Below are 17,078 nucleotides of genomic sequence, written 5' to 3'. Positions count from 1 at the left end.
TATAACCATAAGTCGAGAACATGTTTTTAACATCAGAGTATTATTTTTACAAAAGAGAAAGGGGGCGAAAAAATCTGAGTGTGTCTTATAGTTCTGTGACTTCAGTCTGCAACTGTGGTCAAATCTAACAAATTATTTTGGTTTTGGCGGTTAGTCTGCTCCTGCTCTACCTACCCAACAAAGAGACTTATGTTTTGCTTGTTATATATTTCAGTTTGTCAATGTTTCTTTTATATGGGCATTACGATTTTGTGCTGAGATTAAAATTGATTGTCGTCCAGGAGAGACGATTTTCCTAAGTTTTTTTACTTCTAAAATATTGTAGTTTATATGGAGATTTATTTGTGCCAAAGAGTATGCTGAATTGTTGTGCTTTTAGGTGTTGGTTGCGGCATTCCGTCCTTACAAAAGATTAAAATCATATCTTTGTGGACATTTTAATCAATGTTGTGTTAAGTTTACATACGATTTACGTTCGTTATTACATAATTCACTTTACTAATCTGTCGGACTTGGTTAAAGATGTGTGGAAATGTCGCTGACCAAGAACCAGACCGTATTGTCAACAGGTTACAATCCCTGTCTTAGAATGTAACCTTTGACAAAGTTTTAAATGGTCGCTTTAATTCTCGTGAAAAGTATTAAAAACATTGCTTGAAACGAAATTTTGGAAAGCTACTTGCCGAAGTACGGCTTGTAAGTTAATCAGTGAGCACTGCCAATAAGGGCAAATGATACAAACTTTTTTTCTGCAACATTCTCTTTACTTTACATCATGTTGTTGTAAATAGTAAAAACAGCTTCTGTTCGGAGCATTAATTTTTCAAGCTTCTGTCCATTGCAACAATTGAATGTGGCGTTGCCAAATTATGACGTCATTCCTTGGAAGAAAATAAATATTTTACGAAGTCTTTTTTTATTGCAACAGCAGGCCTATCCACCGCAGGATTGGACTAGCAGAAAAAATACTTTAATGAGTGAAAGATTCCGTTAACATTGGTAAATGTAAAGAAATATTTTTAGTGAAAAGAGTATTGACAAAGTTTTTTTTCTGAGATTCTAACACATGCTGTGTTTTCAAACACGCTTAATAATCTCCCACGCTATGCTTGCATAATGCTTTTATTTCGAAGAGTAGCAAAGAAACAAAAAGCGTCCCACTAAAAATGTGTTCAGAAAAGTAACTAATTAATTGATTTATAAGTTATACGCCCAGCAAATAAAACAGCTCTTTTTTACACTGATTCAACGTTTACAGGCGTTTAATTAATGTAATCTTTCGGAAGAGCAAGTTCGATATTTAAGTCAAAACTACCTCTTTCTCTCAAGAAACATGTCTACGATCAATGCATCCATCCAGGGCCTGATTAAGGCTCATGGGGGCCCGAGGCACAGCTAAGTTTAGGGGCCCCTGTTGGCAATCGCTTTCAATGCAATACCATGTAGTCTCTGCGAATGATGAAATATGGGCTAAAAAATAGTTCAAGCAAAACTATAACTTCATAAATATTAATTTAGCCAATTTACCTACAACTTTCTAACAGTATGAACACTCTTGTACTTGTTACAAAAATTATTGGATGAAGAATCTCTCTAACAGATTGGAAATTGAGCTCATTTCAATTTCATACTGGAAACACTAGCAAAATATATGCTACATTTGAATTTGAACTAGCAGAGTTTATTAATTGATCCTTGAAACCAGTGCTGTGTTAAACCCTTTGTTGGCCCCGGGACCAGAATAATTTTGGGCTCTCTACCGTCAAGCAGACCTATAATATTGTGTATATTTTCACTGCACCGACATGGAAATGTGGTTCATTTCAATAGACTTTCCCACCAGTTTAGAAAACAACACAAGTGTAAGTAACCGCAAACACAGGTTTATCATTTCTTAGCTACACCTTTGCTCGGAATGAAAGCCAAAAGTGTTAACAATTTCTAATAAAAAAAATACTGGCAATGGAACATATCAAACATAGGCTATCGGTCACGACGCGGTAATACCATCGTACAAAATTTTGACTGTTTGAACTTTGTCGCCCGGTTCCGCGCAGATAAAATCTGAGGACAAAACCAAAACTGTAGAAATTATTAATTTCCATTCAGATTTGGTCATCTGGTAACAATTGTTTTTCCCCATTTTTATTTTTTATCTGGCAACATTACTTGTTCTGTCAACCAAGGTAAAAACATTGTAGCCTACAGTAATTGTAAACAAAAGCAGTGTAAAGCGTTTTGAAGATCAGGTGTTTAATTACTTTTATTCAACATTATTTCATTCCAAGGCAAAGCTTTCATAAATTTATGTAGGCATTCAAGTCTAATTAAAGTTTTTAGGGTATGGTAGCCTAGGTTAGTGGCAAGAATAAACAGCTTCCTTGTGTTAAGAATGATTTTTGTTTTGTACCGTACAACATGTGATATGCCAGGCTTATAAGGTATTTGAAGATAAGAGCAATTTCATGTGCATATATTCAGAAAAATTAAATACAGAAGAACGTTTCTGCTAAAAGTACAGGACAGGTTTTTCCTGCTCGCAACATCACTAGTCAAGGATATTTATAATTACAGTATTGTAAATGTTAAAATGAAATGATAATTAAACTATCTGAAATGCTATTTTGCTTACACCTAACAATTTTTTAAAACAAAACACTTTTATTGGTGAAAATAAATTAAATATGTGAATTCACAATGGGCCCAACCCCATTTTTTTTTACTTTTTGTGCTTTCCGATTTCTTTCAATGAAAAGAAATTGATTATATGAATTCAAAAAGGGCCCTCCAGTTTGTTTTTTTCACTTTTTGTGCTTTCCGATTTCTTTCAATGTCTTCTAAATGATAGGCTACTTTAAAAAAACAGCCAAATATTTCAAACATACCGGTACACACATAAAAAATACCCTATCAATTTTTCCATTGATTTTAAAATGGGCCCAACTACAGCAATTGCACTTCAATTTCTTTATAGTTTCTCCACAGAATCCTCACTGAGTGAACTTTTTAGGTATGATGCTTCTTACCAGTATGTTTAAGCATATAATCATTATCGAAGTTTCACGACAAAAGTAAATGACCAAAATAATTAAAACAGTTGTGCCAAAAACACTTTGTGGCAATTGGGCCCTTTTTGAATTCATATATTCAATTGCATCAAACCTGTTATATGTTAAATACATTTCTGCAGATCATGTTACTAATGTTATCGCATTTTAACTTTGTTTTTAGAGATGTGTCAGTGTAGTTAAGGGCCCAAATTTGTATAATAGGGCCCAAATTTGAGATGTTTTAGTATAATAAGGACCTAAATCATCTTCTTAATGGACAAGTACCTGCAGTGAACTTTAGCAACTCAAAAACACTTTACTGAAACGCAAAAATGTATTATTTGTGGCCCCTGAGATGGTGGGCCCGAGGTCTGGGCCCCCTTGACACGGCACTGCTTGAAACCTATAAAAGTATTGACGCCTACGGTACTAAGGTAAAAAAAAATTGGGGGCCCCCAAATCCAGGGGGCCTGAGGCCTGTGCCTCGTGTGCCTCATGGTTAATCGGGCCCTGCATCCATCCAACCGCTACATATGGTGCAGAAACTTGGAACCTTACAAAGAAACTAACACTTAAACTAAGAACTATGCAGAGAGCACATGAACGAATCATGATGGGTTTAACATGGCGAGATAAAAAGACTGCTGAATGGATCAGAAATCAAACGAAATTACGAGATATATTAAGCACAATCAAGAAACTAAAATGGTCCTGGGCAGGTCATATAGCAAGATATCAGGACAATAGATGGACTAAAAAATTAACAACATGAACACCACGAGAAACCAAAAGAAAGAAAGGAAAACCAAAAGTGAGATGGAGGGACGACATTGACAAACAATGCAATACAACCAAGTGGTACCAACTAGCACATAATCATGTAAATTGGCATGAAAAGAGGAAGGCTTACGCTCTGCAGTAGGCTCTCACAGGCTGAAAATGATGATGATGAATTAATGTAACAAAGGACCGATCTCTAGCCGGGCAGTGCAATGCGACTTGACTATTAAGTCATAAACTAGAAAAGATGGACTGATAAAACGATTTAAAATACACAAGAGACTTCAGAGACCATAGTGACCGCATCGCAAACCACAAACACACAACTTTCTCATTTTAAATGCAAATTGTTTTCAATATCGCTGACCATCTATTTGCCAAAGCTAAAGAGAAAACTTGATTCTAAGTCCGTTCTTGTGTCCACTCTTCTGACATATCCCACAGCTTCTTCGCATCATCTTCTCGAAGAGCGTGAGCATCCAGTCTCGCAACGGCGCATTTGCTGAAAAATATAGAAATTGCGTATATAACAACTTTGTGAGTGCTTTTTAGACCAAGCAATGACGCATAAACCTCCATAAACACCTGCAAGCGTAAATATAAGTTGGTTTGTAGCATAAAGTTTTAACATAAATTTATATTTATACAGGAATGCTCAAAACTTCATGGAAGGATGAAACCACAAACAAACATGTATACACTATCTACAATACAAACCAACATGGAAATTCTACAAACAACTAAATCAAGCAAATTGCAATGTTTTGGCCACATGATTTGCAACAATTGTATTGAAAGACAACTTCTTCTTCTTGCGTTTGAGGCCGCCACAGATCACGTTGTTACATCCAGGCACAGCAGCCAATGGATTGTGTATTCATCAAGCTTTGTTAGGTCCACATGTCTATCTTGTGGTCGGTATACAGGACATTGATAGATAATGTGGTGTGCAGTTTGAAAATCTGAGCCACACGCACAAGATGGTGAATCGGCGAGGCCCCACTGGAACATGTTGCTGCTAAAACGGCCCACTCCAGTCCGCAGGCGACTGAGCTTCACCCATTCATTCCGGGGTAGTTCTGCTCCAGGTGGGGTGTTGGTATTGGGAAGGACTGTGAATTGGGTTGGTCTCGCAACTTCTCTCCATTCACGGTTCCAAACTTCGGAAATGTGGAAGTTCGATTTGCACATAGCTGCAGCATGTCGGGAGAACGGGCGTCGAGATTTCAAGCGCTGGGGCTTTTGGGAGTGCGAGTTTAGAACAATCTGGTTGAGGAGGTGGTCATCCCTTGACATAGCTTGTAGGACCAGATTACGTACGTGGTTTTCCCTACGAAGTCTACCTGGGGCGATGTCTGATAGTACCGGCAGAAAGTCAGTGGGAGTTGGAAGCAGGCAACCTGTGATTATTCTCATGGTGATGTTGAGGGCAGTGTCAATTTTGGAAGTGTGTACGCTGCAGCGCCAAGTGGGGGAAGCATATTCGGAGGTGCTGTAAACAAGTGCAAGAGTACTTGTACGGAGTGTGGATGTACTACTTGTACTAGCACCCCAGGAAGTTCCAGCTAGGCATCTCAGCAGGTAAATGACAACTATTGAAAGACAAATTGAAAGACAACTACAGTACTAGAAGGAAAAATTAACGGCAAACGAAATAGGGCAGACCACCGAGAATTTGGACTAATGATATTGAAGGCTGGTCAGGACTTAATTACAAAACTGCAGTAGAAAAATCTCACAACAGAGAAACTTGGCACCTCATTGCCTCCAAGTCCAACCCTCGACGAGAGGAAGGAACTTAATGATGATGATGAACATAAAGTCCACCGATGGAGCAGTCAAGGTGTTGGTGAAGTTTAATGCGGTCCACAATGGTCAAATAATACATAGACCGCTTGTACTCTGTGGTGATATATTTCTTATTTTTTACAAGGAATGCATTTCACAAAGTTCAGCAGTTTTAATGAAGCCTTAAGATGCCTCACTTTGAATTCGCCCAGGACACCTTCAAAGGATAGACCTCTCTTTGTGCAGCGGCGGTATTCTGGAGAGTCTTTCTGCAATGTTAATGGGAAAAGAAGTATTTTGTACTGCAGTAACGCACTATTACTTCCGCTACTACACAAACTGTATATGTTATGTACTATTTATACCTAGAAAGCAGAGAGATCGAGGACCAGTGGGACAGTACCATTTGCTTGAAGCGTGGTAAACGTAAATGACTGAAATTTTGCGTGTGGAACTGAAAGACTGGTCAATGTCGCTTATGGCGAACTTTTTTGCAGCTCAAGCATGACGTCAAAAGTATTTTTTTAATTGCAAAATCATAAAAGCAATGAAAAATATATGTTTTTATGTTTGCAACAAGTTTCTTGTTACTGTACACTTGTACAGTGTACACTCAATTCCTTTGTAAAGTGCCGCACTGCTGCCTTAGGTTAAGCAACAGCAGGCGGCATTTAAAACTACAAATAAATGTCGAAACATCGATTTTTTTATAGAAACGTTTTGAAGATATGAACAAAGGGTGGAACTTTATAAGAATTGCGGTTTGGTACTCATATTTGTGAATTCTTAGAGTTATAAGGCTACTTTTGTCCCATTGCTCCCTGATCTTCCCTATGCACTCACTATAATATAGTAGGCTACATACAGCAGCATTACAGTACAACGTTGCGTAAAAAGCAATACTTTCTAAGACCAACTGAAAGTTTAATTATCGTATTTTGTCCATTTATTTATATATTTTTAGTGATTGCATTACATGTTTGCCTGCATTATGACTGAACTAACAGGACTCTGACCGATTACATTTCATTAACATTTACAAACAGATACAAGGTATACATGCTGTAAGTGCATTGAACAATGCATATCAACTTACATCGAGTTTGTGGTATCTTTGTAAGTGTTGAGACACCCGTCCAACCAACTTGTCACAAATAGGACAAGGTCGCTTCCCTTCCTTTTTCTCTCCCAACCGAGACACAACGCAAAGGCGCCTCCTTTTGTCAGGGTCCAGAATACTGTGCGCCTTGATAAGATGTTGAGCAATGTTCAACACGATCTGAACACATTCAATCAGTGTCAGGAAAAACTAACACACCATGAACACACCTCAATCAGTGATATGAGACACTGTCAAGCATTGTCGGCTGAGTGGTGAGAACGTCTGCATGACGTTCGAAAGGACGTAGGTTTGACACCGCTCCAGAGAACTCGGCTGTGCCTCAGCACAAGACACTTTGGCATGCCAAAACAAGGGGAGCAGCTAACATGTCCCTTCGCTGCTTCCTGTTGTATGGCAGTGCGCTGTATGTTGTTGCAATCGGCGCAAAATGATGCATGATTATTGTTAGGCTGCATGCATCTTTTATTGTAATAATGATAGAACAAATAACAAAGAAAGGCAATTTTGCAACGTTAATTAATAATGAACAAGGTTGGTTACATACTAGAGAGTAGCATAGGCAGCAGCGAACCTTTCCCTCATCTTTCAATTCGGGAAAGGTTGGTGGTCGTTTGCTAGGAGATTTTCCTGAAAAAAGAAAGCGGCATGTAGTAGCCTATAATTATGTGGAATTAATTAGTCAATCTCAGTGGCTTGTACAAACGACAACAGTCTGTAAAAATGTGTTTCCAAAGAATGTACACAGTAATATTTCCAAAACCATAGCTCTTTGTAATGAGCACCACCTCCTACTCTCGGAATCAACTTTATCCCGATGCCGTTTTGCTTTTTTTGTTACACAAGAAATGCATTGTTATTACCAGCCTTAGCCTTCGTTTTCAGGAAGAGCTTAGTGAGACGCCTCTTTTTTGGGGTAACCTCCTCCTCGCTGCTCTCCTCTTTTCCTGCAAAATTAATACGGTGTCCGACGTTTTTTCAGAGGGATCCCACGTTACGCTTCAATGCGCACTGAAAGGTTGAAGCGTTGCATGGAAACCAGGTACTGTATTGCGAAACCCTATGTTACCAGTCAAGTTATTTGTTTCGATGCTAAATATCTACGATGGAAGTGAATAACTGGTCATAACCTTTACAATATTTACCATCGTTTGATATAAGATCAATATCAGACTGGATTGGACCATCTGCAAGACCTCTCAAAGGAGTTTATCAGTTTTTCATTGAAGATTATTTGCGTGAAATTTTTACTAAACGTGGAGATTCTCAAAGTTTTATCTGCAAAGCAAAATGTTGGCCAAGTCAGAGAAAAAGTGATAAACCGCATAAACTTACACTTCAGATGAAGCAATCGACTCCAGTAATACAGAAAGCAAAGTGCTCTTGTAAGGCAGGGTAAGCAAATGGTTGTAGGCAATCTATAATGCTAAATATTTCTTTCTATGTCATGTGAAAGTTTGGATGGGTGATATTAAATTGTAATGTAGTTGCAAACTAGTCTTTTTACACTTTTGAGGATTATTGTTTTATTAACCATATTATTGCTACTGCTGCTTGTAGCATAAGCCATTTGATATTACAGCTAAGCCTATATACGGTTTATGTAGCCTATACCTACTGTAGTAATATGAAGCAGTTTATGCTACTAACATGGATAACTAAAACTAGGCCTACCACGTTTGGTTACATAGTATATATACTTTGTTTTGTTACAGTGCATAAACTTTTGTTTGGTATTAATTTGCATTTCTTTGTGTTGCAGACTTGGTGGTAGATGCAGTCACATTACTGCATTGCTATACAAGATGCATTATTTTCACACTCGTGATGTAAAAATGATCCTAGGAGCTTTATCCTGCACCAGCGCAGAGCAACAGTGGCACAAACCAAGAGGCGACCATTTTTGCAGAACCAGTCACAAATTACATCTTTACAAGAGCGGAGAACGCCCGGACCAAACGTAGGGTGAAAAGGGCACTAGGAAAATTGCCCGTCGGATAATTGCCACCCGGAAAATTTCCCGTGTGGGAAGATTGCCGTCGAGAAAATTGCCACCCGGATAATTGCCCGTCTTTGAGTAAGAAATAGCTGCGAAAAAAGTTCAGCTGTGAGTGTAATGAACCATGATTGTTCCTCCAATAGTTTAAACTTAGCACCCAGCTGTAATAAAAGGCGTGATAAATTTTAATCTGTAAATGCCAAACTAAATGAAAAAATGCTTTTTGGGAATATAAATATCAACTCTCTATCTCATACCGACAAAAGTATACAGCTTTACAGATTCCGCTATTGTCTCAAATTTTGTCACCCCAAAATGGTGACCGTCATAAAAAGTGAGCTCGGAAAAGACATTCTTGTAGATGAATCACAATGTATGTATCACCGGAATAAGACGAATAAAAGTGGTACTATACGATTTATTGGGAGTGCAGTGAAAGAAAATCTAAAAGTTGCAAAGCAAGATTACACGCGAACTCGCATATTGCAATATTGATGTTGTTATTCTTCTTCTTCGTTTGAACCTTGTTCTTCGCCACTTCAAGGGTCGAGGGGCTCTGCCTTTTACCACCCTTGGGCAGTGGCGGCGACGCGGTCTAGATGTTTGGGCAGGTGTCGAGCAGCCATTGAATTGATTCGTCATCCAATTCACGCAGACCACGCACATCATTTGGCGCATGGTAGATGGCGCAGTTACAGATGGTGTGGTCTACGGTTTGTTCCTCCATGCCACACTCACAGATCGCGGATGGAGCCATCCCCCATTTGTGACTTGCTGATCTGCCATGCACAACGCACATGACACGAACTGTTGTGTTGCCACCCTATTTAATTGTTTTACTCTTTGTATATTAACATGAAATCGTCCGAGTGTTTTGATGGATGTATTCTCATTATTTGCCTTCTGTATGATCGCTTTGGTTAACACATGAGCAACAATAGTAATCATGTAGGTTTCTGATATCAATTAAACCTTCCCCATACTTGTCATTCCCGCATGAAAGTTGTTGCTACTTTCAATGTCTAAATGATAAATTTATGATGTGATGTGCCTTTATTACTGCAAATTACCCAATGTACATTTTCAATCAAGTTTGCTACAGATTAAAGTAGGCTATTTCATGAATTTCGCTTAATACATGACAAAGATCAGTGTCAAAACGTGATAATTAAATCTCGTCGCACCAATCTGGTTGCAAGGGTGCTAAGTTTAGACTATTTGAAGAACAATGGTTCAATACAGACTCACAGCTGGATTTTTTTCACAGCTATTTCTTACTCAAAGACGGGCAATTTTCTCGACGGCAATCTTCCCACACGGGCAATATTCCCATACGGGCAATTTTCCGGCGGGAAATTTTCCGGGTGGCAATTTTCCGACAGGCAATCTTCCTGTCACGGGTGAAAAGCACCATCACATCACGCAGATTCGATGCCAGATGCAATGACCTTAAACGTCCCTTGCTTGAAAGCGAAATTGAAGCCTTTGCAGCATGCTCTGCTTCAAATGCACCATTTTCCTACCTTTTGAAACATCATGATGCATCAAATGATATGCTTGTACATGGGCTTACAGGAACCACATCGTCGGCTGCGTAGCCGAGTGGTGAGAACGTCTGCGCGACGTTCGAAAGGACGTTGGTTCGACACCGCTTCAGAGCACGCGGCTGTGTATCGGCAAAGACACTTAGTGGCAAGCCAAAATAAAGGAAGCAGCTGACTCGAAGACCATATGTCACTTCGCTGCTTCCTGTCGTCTGTTGTATCGCATCTGTGATCGCAATGGGCGCAAATAAAAACATGATTATTATTATTATTAGCCTACATGCTCTTGAGGAGGCAACAACTTCGCAGTCTCAATCAGTTTTATGGCACAATAGCCGAAAACGACAACTAACCTCCTCAAATTTTTGAAAAATTATTAAGCGGAAGACTACTTCCTTTTTAAGATCAATTTTTAAACCACCAATGTTACATCATGTTCCAGCTGTTTGACAAAGAAGCATGCAGTTCGGTTATATCGCGAAGAGATGAAAAACAACTAAACAGAGACGTAGAGATTTTTGAAAGCGGCCTAATAGTCAATCCTGGCTTTAAATTTTTTTGGAGCTTCCCCAGATGGAAGTGTTTGACAAGTACAAAACCGGGAAAAATTTTGGACTCTTGGAAGTTAAGTGTCAATTTAAATACAGAAACAACTGTGTATGTACAAGAGGCAGCTCTTAATGATGACTTTTGTCTCCATTTCGTTGTTGATGAACTAAAACTGAAAAGTACACACAACTACTTCTATCAAATTCAGGGGAAAATAGCCTCCAGTGGTCTGCCTTGGTGTGACTTAATTGTCTATACTTCAAAGTCTTTATTTATTGAGCGAATACACTTCGATTTAACGTTCTGGACTACAAAAATGGTACCTTCCCTTGCAAACTTTTATTTTAGTTTTGCGTTACCATATTTGGCTGAATAATTGTTTTTATGGTGATAATGTGGTTATGTAACCTATTCTGTGTTCATGACATAAAAATAAATCAGAAAGATGGTGTTAAACTGGTTTTAATATGAACGGAACAATCTGTGCAGTGTGCAGAACTGCAGTTTGTCTAAACTTTCAGCGCAAGCTTCAACTCGTCACGGTCTGTTTCTGTTGGTTCACCCATGGCCATCTTCAGGTGGCCATGGTTCACCGTGGAATCCCTCTATTGTTCGTAAAATTAATTCTTCGTAACACAATTCTTCGTAAAGCATTTCTTCGTGCATGCAATTGACCGTAATACTAATTGTTCGTAAAAGAGTTACAATTCTTTACGAACAATTAATTAGGGTGGCGTATATGCTATAGAGATGTGCTAGATGTGACGTGCTGTAGACGAGCAGACAGAGTGTACAGTCCCTGAATCAGAATGTCACCGAAAAAGGAAAGCCAAAACGTTTGTATGGTGGCCAGCTTTATTACAAAGATTATAGTGCACTTAACACACAATAAGGGCAAGAAACTACTTATTGGAAATTTGAGCATTTTCAAAGGAAATGTCCTGCACAAGTAACAACAGGGGCGCCGAAACAATTTTTGACGGGGGGCAGGATTATGAGGCACCATTGCCCCCATGTCGCTCCATGATGCCCCCCCTGCCCCCCGCTTCCGGCGCCCCTGAGTAACAACTGAAAAATTGTTCACAAACAATTGACTTATCACCTGTTTAGGAACAATTCACTAGCCTATACGAACAATTGATGTATACGAAGAAATTATTTATATGAATTGTTTTACGAAGAATTACTTTTAGGAACAACTGTTTACAAACAATTGTTTTACGAACAACTGTTTACGAACAATTCTCCTATCCTATAACCATTAAATACCAGTTTTGTGGTCAGAGCTGCCCGGCGCTTCTGAAAGGCGAAAGCATTACAAAAACAAACATTTTACTTGTAAGTTTAATTGAGTACGGTACCGTAGTTGCTCTCAAACTAACGCACACCTTTTTGTTTAAGATTAATCAATGCTCAAAATTGTCAATGTAACTTTAGAGTTTTGAGCAGTAGTAATTTCAATTATTTTCATGAGAAAATAATTAAATATGTTTGGCAACCCTGGCAACTGTTAGACTGTGGACCGTTACACCGGCCAGCGAGGTCAAAATCAAACGAGAAATAATATAAAAAAGGTGTTCAAAATGCTCCATTAGATAGAAGCTGTTGATAAGAGCGCAGTTTCACTTAATTTCATGAAATCGTGCACATTGGCATAGCTTAGGCCCACATCAGTCGCCAATTACCGTGAACAACTGAACATACCTGAACCTAAGATGTCTTTGCCGGGATCGGAATCAAACAGTGATGAACTTTTTTCTGACTTGTCTGATGAAGCGTAAGTCTCCATACTGTCCATAATCAATAAATTGACTGCAAAAGCTTAAGCAAGATCCAAAAATACTGATAGCCGATGACGAATCAGCATTAATGGACCGCATGGGTGCTAATTGCGTGACAATGACAATTGTTTGCTCACAAGCGGTACTGTGATTGCACATTAGGTTGGCTCGTTTTTGAACTTTTTGTTTTTAATTCTCTCGGGTAGTGGGGAACTGGTGCCAATGAGTGAGAAAAAACTCATGAGAAAGTTTGAGATTCGCAGCAAGTTGTCTTCAACATCCTCATGGCATGGGGGTCAAAAACGCAATTTTTCGAAAAATATTTTTAGTTTGGGTAGATACAATATTGTTTAGATATCTATCTAATTAACCTAAGAAAAAAAAAAAAATTGGAGTCGTTTGAACTATTCCTTCAGCTTCCTCACAGCTTCTGGAAATTTTCATTTTGCTGCAAAATTCGCATTTTTGTTTGTGGTTAGCCTACATGACAACCAACTTCGTCAGTGACGTAAATTCAAATAGAAGACATCACTTTTTCCTACCAAATTAACACAATTTCATTAAAAAATGATGCAACAGCTCAGGGCAGGTCTATAAAGAGAAATGCAATGACGTTTTATAGTTGGCAAAATGTCTAACGCAATTATGTATTATGTAACCACCCACAAAAATGCGAAATTTTCAGCAAAATGGAAATTTGTGGGGGCACCTTGTCTCAGATAACCGCATGTTTTTTTGGTGCCTGCATGGTGTAGTTTTCATATCAAAAAAAGCGATTTGTTATCAGAGCCAAATTTACCAGTAGGCAGAGTAGGCAGTTGCCTAGGGCGGAAAATTATTGGGGGCGGCAAAATATACGAATATATTACATTCTTCTTCGTTTGAACCTTGTTCTTCGCCACTTCAAGGGTCGAGGGGCTCTGCCTTTTACCACCCTTGGGCAGTGGCGGCGACGCGGTCTAGATGTTTGGGCAGGTGTCGAGCAGCCATTGAATTGATTCGTCATCCAATTCACGCAGACCACGCACACCATTTGGCGCATGGTAGATGGCGCAGTTACAGATGGTGTGGTCTACGGTTTGTTCCTCCATGCCACACTCACAGATCGCGGATGGAGCCATCCCCCATTTGTGCATGTTGAAGCGAAATAGTCCGACGCCAGTACGCAGGCGGTTGAGCCGCACCCAGGCCTTCCTTGGCAAATGCATTCCGGTTGGGTGGTGTGGAAATTTGAGCATCCGGTTGGGTTGGTATCAAATTATGGGGCAATGGTGCCTCATAATCCTGCCCCCCGTCAAAAATTGTTTCGGCGCCCCTGTTGTTACTTGTGCAGGACATTTCCTTTGAAAATGCTCAAATTTCCACCCAACCCAACCGGATGGGCTGGTATCGGAGATGAAACTTTGGAGTCTTGAGGAGTTCTTCTTCCACTCCGAGCTCCATTGGTGGTCCGCCCAGGTAGCCGCAGTGATGGATTGGTCTTCAGCACTTTTCATCAGGAGTTGTGCGGCATGTACAAATGGGTGTCTCGATTTCAGTCGCCGAGGTTTCTCGTTCACAGACTCGTAGAGACTTGAGTAGAGCAAGTGATTGGGGTTCGTAGCGCGACGAGAGAGAGACAGGATGGCTTCTTCGCGACGAAGCTCAGCTGGTTGGATGCCTGCAAGGACAGGGAGATATTACATTGATAATATTACATTGATAATACTGATATTACATTGATAATACTGATATTACATTGATAATACTGTACGTAAATATAATAATTCACAACAGATATATTCAGCCTTTCAGCGGACATTTAATATCTCAACCGGACATATTTTTTGCATGTAGATTTTGCACAAAATCACACTACAGTATTGTGTAGTCGTGTTTGTAGAAGCAGATTTTCTACAATAGAATAGCTCTGCAATGGTTGATGACTTAATTAACCGACCCTGAAGTAGGCTTACCATACGTCCCGTTTTAGGCGGGACAGTCTCGCTTTTTAACGTCTTGTCCCGGCGTCCCTACCGGTCAGCCAAACGTCCCGCTTGGGCGTTCAGCCATCCAGCATAATACACGAACATTACCAAGTAGCATGTTCTCGTTACTGTTGTTGCTGTGTAGGTGTAGCGTACCGTAGCCTACTTGCTGAAGGTGAATGCGTGTCTGCAGCATTGACTCTCTTAGGCAAGCTAGAAGAAGCAGGCGAAGTAAACGTAAACTTGATTTACAAAGAAGCAAGAGATTTTTACGATAAATGCTTATTGTATCTGGATCTTTATGATAGTTTTTATAAAGATGTGCTCCTCATCTTTGGATCGACCTAAACAAAGAAATATCCTGGGTGCGAGTGTGTGAGTCTGCGGAAAAGATCAACATGATGTTTGGGAAGCAGGTGATCAATAGCGACTCTCTTTCGACGAACAAGTACTAGTGAAACGGCACATGTCTGAACGTTGTAAGGAAGAGAGCTGGCAAAATGCGTATTTGGAACAAAAGTGGGTCGAGATGTTCAAAGAATTTGAAAAAAAATGCATACGAGTTTCAAACTTTCAAAAGCTGGTAGAGTTCATATTTTGTTTACCCGGAACATCCACACCCGTTGAAAAAAATTTTTCCATCATGAAGAGCATGTGATCTGAGAGCAGAAGCAGGATGCTCGAGCAGAACGTGAAAGCCGTTATCACATGTAAAATCAATACTGATTGTTCCTGCTCTGACTTTTACGAGAATGTAAAATTGAACAATGTCTTTTTGAAGAAGGTGTTATCTACAAAAAAGTATGATTGGACGAATATATAAATACGCAAATGCTTGTACACAGTGTTGGGTAAATTCAGTGCAATTGGGAGTTACTTATCGACTTGAAAACCGCAGGCTATTTTATTATTCTTCCTCCTTTTGCTTTACAGAAAAAATCTAAATTCGAATTATTTTGTATCGTTAACGTCAATTCCTTTCTATTTTTTGAACTGAAACCGATATTTAGACAGAGAATATGCGCATGAACTCTCGATGACAATACGGTCAATGAAGACAGCCGGGATGGCTTTAAATGTAGGCCTATGTAATAATATCGGAAAATGTAAAGTTAAAAAATCACAGCTAAGTGGTCTTTGGAGGCGTCCCGTTTTGAAGTCACCAAAATATGGTAAGCCTACCCTGAAGTATACTGGAGCAGATTGCTTGCAAATACATCAGTGAGTTAATGATAGTCGTGTAATGACGTAATAAACACAATTGAAAACAACAATCCAAATTTCCTTATTACAAAGGCAACTACGAACTGTGACGTCATTATTAGAGTGCCACGCTGCAGCAGCACGGTAACTTTTGGACCGCAGTAACTCCTGTACCGTTACACCGGGCCCGAGAAATCCTGTCAACGGCACTGCTTAGGGCCGTGTTAACCGCCACCGTACCACGACCTGTAGACCTATAGGCTACATTTGTGGCTCTAAAAAAAGCAATATAGAATCCATAGAGTTTCTCACTTGGAAGGCTAGATGATATTTACAATAATAATAATACTAACAACATTTATATAGCGCCACATCCACAGTGCAAACTATGGTCCTGGGCGCTGTACATTAGGCCTATTGCTGTTTCCATAAATATTTGAGCTAACTAGATTACTAGAGCATATAGCACTATAGCAAGCATCAAAAGTACCAATGTTTGGGCAGCTTGAGCGTTAGGGTGGATCGAAAAATCCAAAATTTTTATTTTTCTAAGCTAGTATGTCAAAAAGGTGCGAAATACCCATAATAACATACATGCAAATTTTTTTTTGGTTTTGACAATTTTTTGATCGCCCCCCGCAAGGTTTTATTTTCCTAATATCGGGTTGGAGAAAGTCTCCCACAAAATTGGTCAAAAGCATAAATACTGTGTGACTCACTTATGCGCTTTATGATGTCATAATAAGCGACTTGTGTTTAAACCAGGGGTGTGCAACGTGCGGCCCGCGGGCCAAATGCGGCCCGCAAAGAAAAATTATGTGGCCGGCGAAGATGTGCTAATTTTGAATTGTGTGCGGCCCGCGAAACGTGTTTATAATTTAGTTTAGTCTGGTACGTGTGAACAATTCATTGTGGAGTGGATTATTGTAGATTTCGCACCTTCTGTTAACCATTTTAGAAGTCTCCCACCGGCCACCGCTAATCCATTGTATTTAATTATTTGGAACGTAAAAATGTATGGTCACATAAAAGGCATTATGAACAAAGTACGACTTTGGAAAGCTCACGTACAGACAGAAAATCTTTTCCACTTTCCAACTTTAAAAGACTATGGAATGCATCCTGAGAAGAAAACTGAATTTGCTGACCAACTTGAAAAATTGTTGTATGAATTTTTGGCTCGTTTCAAGGACTTCAAATCTCATGAACATTTGTTTGGTATATTCGCTTCGCCATTCAACACAGACATTAACAAAGCACCAGAAGATATAACTTGAACTGATTGATCTTCAAGAGA

At 39.4% G+C, this 17,078-nt stretch overlaps 1 protein-coding gene across 1 annotated transcript; it reads right to left on the bottom strand.

Annotated features, from left to right (window-relative positions):
• Positions 1-4,230: 4,230 nt before the first annotated feature.
• Positions 4,231-12,619, bottom strand: LOC145786282 (uncharacterized). Its single transcript, XM_082597922.1, has 6 exons — positions 12,535-12,619; positions 7,602-7,685; positions 7,286-7,368; positions 6,715-6,897; positions 5,816-5,887; positions 4,231-4,332 (listed from the first exon to the last, which is right to left on the bottom strand). The coding sequence occupies exons 1-6, from the start codon at positions 12,617-12,619 to the stop codon at positions 4,285-4,287; spliced, it is 555 nt and encodes a 184-aa protein (XP_082454048.1). The 3' UTR covers positions 4,231-4,284.
• Positions 12,620-17,078: the final 4,459 nt, after the last annotated feature.

This window comes from Aplidium turbinatum, chromosome 17 (assembly GCF_918807975.1).
Source record: "Aplidium turbinatum chromosome 17, kaAplTurb1.1, whole genome shotgun sequence".
NCBI lineage: Eukaryota > Metazoa > Chordata > Ascidiacea > Aplousobranchia > Polyclinidae > Aplidium > Aplidium turbinatum.
Note: the sequence above shows the minus strand (reverse complement) of the source record. Positions and strands in the feature narration are given on the sequence as shown.